The sequence below is a fragment of the Castanea sativa genome, chromosome 9, assembly GCF_040712315.1.
Source record: "Castanea sativa cultivar Marrone di Chiusa Pesio chromosome 9, ASM4071231v1".
NCBI classification, from domain to species: Eukaryota; Viridiplantae; Streptophyta; class Magnoliopsida; order Fagales; family Fagaceae; genus Castanea; species Castanea sativa.
Genome location: NC_134021.1, coordinates 34,961,052 through 34,968,731, shown reverse-complemented (window position 1 = coordinate 34,968,731; position 7,680 = coordinate 34,961,052). Strand labels below are relative to the sequence as shown.

Sequence of the window (7,680 nt, the reverse complement as noted above, 5' to 3'; positions counted from 1 at the left end):
AACACTAGCAAAAAACAAAAAATAAACTATTAGTTTATTTGACATTTTTTTCTAATACAATAAATATATTAATTATTTTTGTTAAGTAATTTTTTTGCATTTTTTTAATTTATAAGTTTAAAATTCTTTAAATATTTTATATTTTTATTGTCTTTAGTGTTAGTGTAATGACCAAGTCATATTGCTAACAACTCACATTCAACAAGATTAAAAGACTAATCAAATAGTTGAAGTGATAAGTCATGACTCAAGTCACTCTTATATCAAATCAATCTAACACTCACAAGCTCACAGCAAGTCAGCAACTCTGCCCAAAAGCAAAGAAACTCACACTATAAATAATAAACTAATAAAATTGCAACTCTGCAACACGCCACCCAAAAGTAAAGAAACTCCCTATAAACTAATAAAATTATAAAAGTAATGAGTCCTTAGTCCTAAAAGTCTATAACCCATTAACCCCTTTGTCAGACTTATGCCAATTTTGACTCCCACATACACACGGTCCAAGATTCAAAGACTCAATAAAAAAAAAAAATCAAAGGATAAATCTACACAACGGTGATTCATTCAGACACTCGCACAAATTTAGTGAAATAGCATATCAAAACACTATAAACACACTCTTACAATGAAAGAAAGAGAGAAAGAGAGAGTTGAAAAACCAGATCAAGCGACAAGGCGAGCGGAGAGGGCGGAGGCGGCAGATTTTGTATGTGATGCAGAGACAGCTTTTTTCCTTTGGGTTTGGAGAGTAAAGAAGGATAATGAGAGATTTTGGAGGTTAGGCAGCTAGAAATTATTAGGTTTTATATTTTACCCTTTTTTTATTTATGATTTTTCAAATTTTGATTTATGGGCTTTTTATTTCTGAGATTAAAGACCTAAATTTTTTTTTGGACTTCTTTTTTTTCTCGGAGTTTAAGTTGGGCTTTAAAAAATAAGGGGGTTAGGATCATGGTGAGAGGGTGCAAACTTGTATGGCAGGGGGTTCAAAATTTTTTTTTTTAATATTTTATATATATATATATATATATATATATATATATATATATATATATATAAAAAATTCAGGTCAGGGGGTTCATTTGAACCCCCTGACTATAACGTACCGCCGCCCCTGACAATATTCCAATGAGATCAACACCAACATAAAACTCAAAAGCCAACAAGTCCTCAACAACAACAATAATAGCAACAACGTAGCAACTGCAACTATGGAGGTAACATGATCGGTGGACCCGATCCTCCACCTGCTCCACATCAGACCATTCCAAAATTATACCCCCTAAACGTAAAAAAAATGACCAAAATCCCCCCTAAGTCTAAAACAAAAAGTCCAAGATACCCCCCCTAAACCTAAACAATACCCAAAATCCTCCCAAAAAATAAAAAAGGACCGAAATACCCCTAAAACTTGAAAATGACCAAAATATCCCCGAAATCTTAAAATGACGAAAAATACCCCCTAAGCCTAAAAAAGTGAACAAAAGTACCCCATAAACATAAAAATATCCGAAATACCCCAAAAGCCTTTAAAAGGACCAAAATATTCTCAAAACCTATAAAAGGATCAAAATACCTCAATATCCTAAATAATGACCGAAACACTCCTAAAACCTAAAAAATGCCAAAAATACCCCCAAAACCTATAAAATGACCAAAATACCCTCCAAGACCAAAATACCCTTGGTAATTTTTTTGGTTTATAAGGAATTTTGGTCAATTTTTAGGTTTCAAGGGAATTTCGATCAATTTTTATGTTTCATGGTAATGTCGGTCATATTATAGGTATGTTTGGTAACTGTTTTTTCCCCTTATTTTTTGTTTCCAAAAACAATTTGCTATTTTTGAAACTAAAAAACTTGTTTGGCAACCCAAAATGGACAGAAAACAAAAACTGTTCTCAAAACTCAATTTGTGAAGGAAACTGAAAACATGCAAAATGTTGTTTTCAGTTTCTAATTTTCAAAAGTCAATGAAAATATTTATGAATCTATCTCATTTAATGAGTTAGCATTAGAATTCAAATCCTAGTAACAACATATTTTAGTATTTTCTTTTTCTTTTTTTCTTCAAAAAAAATTTTTTTTAATTTCAACTAACCAAATATTTTTTTTATTTCTAAAATACTTTTTTTTCTTTATATTCCCGAAATAAGTTTTTGAAAATAGAAAACAAAAACTGTTTCCAAATATAACCTTAGGTTTCGTGGGTATTTCAGTCATTTTTTAGGTTTAAGGAGTATTTTTCTCTTTTTTTAGGCATCAAGGGTATTTTGGTCATTTTCTAGATTTGGGGGAGGTATTTTGATCATTTTTTAGGTTTAGGGGACAAACAAACAGCTGGAATAGGTTATTTTAAAAACAAAAAATAAAAATAATTTGAAAATAAAAACTCTAAATTAAAACCTATAGAGGAGGTTTTAAAACCGCTGTAATAGGTCATAGTAAACCCTATAGCAACGATTTTAAAACCGCCATAATAGGTCTTTTACATAAGAAAAAGAGTAAACCCTGTTACAGCGCTTTTAAAAGCGTAGTAATAGGTCTTTTGCAGAAGAAAAAGAATAAATCATCTTACAGTGCTTTTAGAAACACTGTAATAGATCATTTACCGAAGAAAAAGAGTAAGCCATATTACAGCGCTTTTAAAAACGCTGTAATAGGTCTTCAATATGAACAAACCTAAAAGCGTTGTAATAGGTCTTCAATATGAACAAACCTATAGCAACAGTTTTAAAACCGCCATAATAAGTCATGTATATAAAGGAAAAAAAAAAAAAAGAGTAAACCCTATTACAGCATTTTTAAAAGCGCAATAATAGGTCATTTACAAAAGAAAAAGAGTAAACCCTATTACTGCACTTTTAAAAATGATGTAATAGATCATTTACAGAAGAAAAAGAGTAAACCCTAATACAATGCATTTAAAAGCACTGCAATAGGTCTTCAATATGAGCAAACCTATAGCGGCGGTTTTAAAACAACCATAATGGGTCATTTATATAAGAAAAAGGGCAAACCATATTACAGCACTTTTAAAATTTCTTTTAAAAGGTCTTCAATATGAGCAAACCTATAACGGTGGTTTTATAACCATCGTAGTAGGTCATTTGTAAAAGAAAAGGAGTAAACCCTATTACAACGCTTTTAAAAGTGCTATAATAGGTCTTAAATATGAGCAAACCTATAGTGGCAGTTTTAAAACCACCATAATAGGTCATTTACAGAAGAAAAAGAGTAAATCCTATTACAACACTTTTAAAAGCACTGTAATAGGTCTTCAATATGAGCAAACCTAAAGGTCATTTAAAATACCAAAAAATATATTAATAAAAATATTAATGTAACAATAATTATTAAAAAAATATAATAATTAATTAGAAATAATTATTTTAATTTGAAACTTATAGCTGCGGTTTTAAAACCGCGAATAGGCCTTTACATATGAAGAAGTTTGTAGCAATGCTTCTAAAAGCCATATTAGGCTGTTTGCAAAAATAAAAATTGAAAATTCAACCCTATAGTGGCTATTTTAAAACGATGTAATAAGTCAATCTATAACAGCGGTTTTGAAAACCACTACTATTGGAGACCTATAGTAGCGGTTTAAAAAGCGTCGGCTTTAAACTACCGTAATAGGTCAACCTATATTAGCGGTTTCAAAAGCGCTACTATAGGTCTCCTACAGCGGTGATTTTGAATAGTGCTCAGGGGCGGCGGTACGTTATAGTCAGGGGGTTCAAATGAACCCCCTGACCTGAATTTTTTATATATATATATATATATATATATATATATATATATATAAAATATTAAAAAAAAAAATTTTGAACCCCCTGCCATACAAGTTTGCACCCTCTCACCATGATCCTAACCCCCTTATTTTTTAAAGCCCAACTTAAACTCCGAGAAAAAAAAGAAGTCCAAAAAAAAATTTAGGTCTTTAATCTCAGAAATAAAAAGCCCATAAATCAAAATTTGAAAAATCATAAATAAAAAAAGGGTAAAATATAAAACCTAATAATTTCTAGCTGCCTAACCTCCAAAATCTCTCATTATCCTTCTTTACTCTCCAAACCCAAAGGAAAAAAGCTGTCTCTGCATCACATACAAAATCTGCCGCCTCACTTTAGTATACGCACTTGTGCTTGATCTGGTTTTTCAACTCTCTCTTTCTCTCTTTCTTTCATTGTAAGAGTGTGTTTATAGTGTTTTGATATGCTATTTCACTAAATTTGTGCGAGTGTCTGAATGAATCACCGTTGTGTAGATTTATCCTTTGATTTTTTTTTTTTATTGAGTCTTTGAATCTTGGACCGTGTGTATGTGGGAGCTGTGGCATAAGTCTGACAAAGGGGTTAATGGGTTATAGACTTTTAGGACTAAGGACTCATTACTTTTATAATTTTATTAGTTTATAGGGAGTTTCTTTACTTTTGGGTGGCGTGTTGCAGAGTTGCAATTTTATTAGTTTATTATTTATAGTGTGAGTTTCTTTGCTTTTGGGCAGAGTTCTTGACTTCTTTGTGAGCTTGTGAGTGTTAGATTGATTTGATATAAGAGTGACTTGAGTCATGACTTATCACTTCAACTATTTGATTAGTCTTTTAATCTTGTTGAATGTGAGTTGTTAGCAATATGACTTGGTCATTACACTAACACTAAAGACAATAAAAATATAAAATATTTAAAGAATTTTAAACTTATAAATTAAAAAAATGCAAAAAAATTACTTAACAAAAATAATTAATATATTTATTGTATTAGAAAAAAATGTCAAATAAACTAATAGTTTATTTTTTGTTTTTTGCTAGTGTTATGGATAAATTTATAATAAGGAAACCCCGTAGGCCGCAAGATTTATCTTCTACTCAAGATTCATGTCTTACTCAAGATTCATCTTCCATTCAAGATTCATCTTCTACTCAAGATTCATCTTCTAAGCATGGTCGTATTGATGTGAACGATCTTCCTTCAGACCCTGGGCTACGAAAAAAGATTTCATTTTATCATCCTAATGATCGAGATGAAATAAGAAGATATTATTTACAAAAAAAACCATGTCAACCTTATAAACACGATTTTCCTCAAACAAAAATTGGTGGACTTATGCGTCGATTTAATCCTAAATGGTTTAAAGAGTATGAAAGTTGGTTGGAATATAGTATTGAAAAGGATGCTGCATATTGTTTATATTGTTACCTATTTAGACAAGATGTTGGTATGCAATGTTTGGAGGTGATAGTTTTGTGACAAAGGGATTCAATAGTTGGAATAAGAAAGAAAAGTTAGACCAACATGTTGGAGGTGTTAATAGTGCCCATAACCAAGCTCTTAAGGATGGTGAAAATCTAATGAAGCAAAATCAACACATTCAAAGTGTTTTTGTTAGCGATCAAATCAAGATAAAATTATATATCGGACTCAATTAAATGCAATAGTTGATTGCATAAGATTCCTTTTGCATCGGGGTTAGCTTTCCGAGTGGTCATGATGATACGATGATTCAAGTGATAAAGGAAATTTCCTTGAAGCTTGTACAATTTTTGGCGAGATCATAATGATGTTATTAATGAAGTATTGCGAGAAAACTCCAAAAACGAAGCAAGCTAACCCATCTGATATTCAAAAAGATATTGTGAATGCAATTGCATATAAAACTACCAATGCCATCATCGAAGATCTTGGCGGTGAGTTCTTTTCAATTTTAGTTGATGAGTCCCGTGATATCTCAATAAAAGAACAAATGGGCATTGTTTTTTGCGTTATGTGGACAAAAAAGGGAATTGTTACAGAGCGATTTCTTGGTATTGTACATGTAGCAGATACCTCTGCCTTGTCTCTAAAAGCTGCTATTGAATTTTTATTCTGTAAATATTCATTGAGTTTATCAAGACTACGTGGGCAAGGTTATGATGGGGCCAGTAACATGCAAGGTGAATTCAATGGTCTTAAAACTTTAATTCTGAAGGATAATAAATCAGAATTTTATGTCCATTGCTTTGCTCATCAACTTAAATTGACTCTAGTATCTGTTTCTAATAATCATACTTATATTTCTGAATTTTTTATATTGGTTAGTAAAATAGTAACTATTGTTGGAGCTTCTTGTAAAAGACGAGAATTTTTACTAAATGCACAACTTGCAAAAATCACAGAAGCATTAAACTTGGGTGAACTTGAAAGTGGGCAAGGTTTGAACCAAGAGACAAGTCTTAAACGTCTTTGGTGATACACGTTGGGGATCACATTATAGGACAATCCTCAACTTGATTTTGATGTTCTCTTCCACAGTTGATGTACTTGAGATGATTGAAAAGGATAGCCTGCTCTCTGAGCAAAGAGTTGAAGCTCGATCTATTTTAAGGTTAATTCTATCTTTTGACTTTTCCTTTGCTTTACACTTGATGAAAAATATTTTGGGGATCACAAATGAGTTGTCAATAGCATTGCAAAAGAAAAATCAAGATATTGTAAATGCTATGACGCTTGTTAGAGTGTCTAAGCAACGATTACAAATGATGAGAGATGATGAATGGGAAGCTCTATTGTGAAGTATCCACATTTTGTAGCAACCATGATATTCCTATCTTGAACATGGAAGAAATATTTGTAGTTGGTGTGAGGCCACGACGCAACGCCCCACAAATTACAAATTTACATCACTATCGTGTTGATTTATTCTTTGAAGTCATAGATACGCAACTTCAAGAGCTTAATAATCGTTTTCGAGGTGACTGCGAGTTGCTACTTTGTATGGCTTGCTTGAATCCAAGTGATTCATTTTCGGCTTTTGATATACAAAAATTGACCGTCTTGCAAAGTTCTATCCATCGATTTTTCCGGGAACGGATGTATTGGCACTTGATAATCGGCTTCGAGACTTACATTGTTGATATGCGCTCCAATAACGAGTTTTTAGAGCTTAAAGGAATTGGGGACCTTGCTAGAAAGATGGTGGAAACAAATAAGGATGTCATATATCCATTGGTATATTTGCTTGTGAAGTTAGTTTTGACCCTTCTGTGCGGTTGCAACGAGTGGAAAGAAGTTTTTCAGCAATGAAATATATCAAAAATGAATTGCGCAATCGAATGGGGGATCAGTGGTTGAATGATTGTTTGACTGTGTACATTGAAAAAGATATAGCTCGTAGGATTGATAATGAATCTATCATGCAACGGTTTCAAAATATGAAACCTCGTAGAAGACAATTGTAGAATTTTATGCTTTTTTTTTTGTTTGTGATATTGATATATTTAAGTCTCTTTTGTTTTAGATTTTATATAATTTATATTTCTTATTGACCCCCCTGAACAAAAATCCTGGAGCCGCCCCTGATAGTGCTGGGAAAAAAACACCCTTGTAGGACGAGTTTTTTGTAGTGCATTTGAATGGAATTGCTAACTAATTAATTGAATTTTAGCCCATGATTAGAAACTTAACACAAGTTGGATTTGGGCAAAAATAGACTTGGTGAGGTTAGTAGAGTTGTGGCTGAAGTCTGAAGACAATGCTTGAATATTCTGGTTCGTTAGAACTTAGAACCAAATACATGGTTCTTGACATGCGTATATACATGTGCATCTATGAAATACCAATTTAGGCTGCTCCAATTGTGCCACCCTTACTGGCCATTCTTCATGCACTTCCACCACAAATTAGCCATTGTCGC

General features: G+C 32.2%; 1 protein-coding gene across 1 annotated transcript; it reads left to right on the top strand.

Annotated features, from left to right (window-relative positions):
- Nucleotides 1–5,577: 5,577 nt before the first annotated feature.
- LOC142609104 (uncharacterized) lies at nt 5,578–7,070 on the top strand. Its single transcript, XM_075780734.1, has 3 exons — nt 5,578–6,199; nt 6,300–6,372; nt 6,578–7,070. Exons 1-3 carry the CDS (start codon nt 5,578–5,580, stop codon nt 7,068–7,070), a joined length of 1,188 nt encoding a protein of 395 aa, XP_075636849.1.
- The last annotated feature ends 610 nt before the right edge of the window (nt 7,071–7,680 follow it).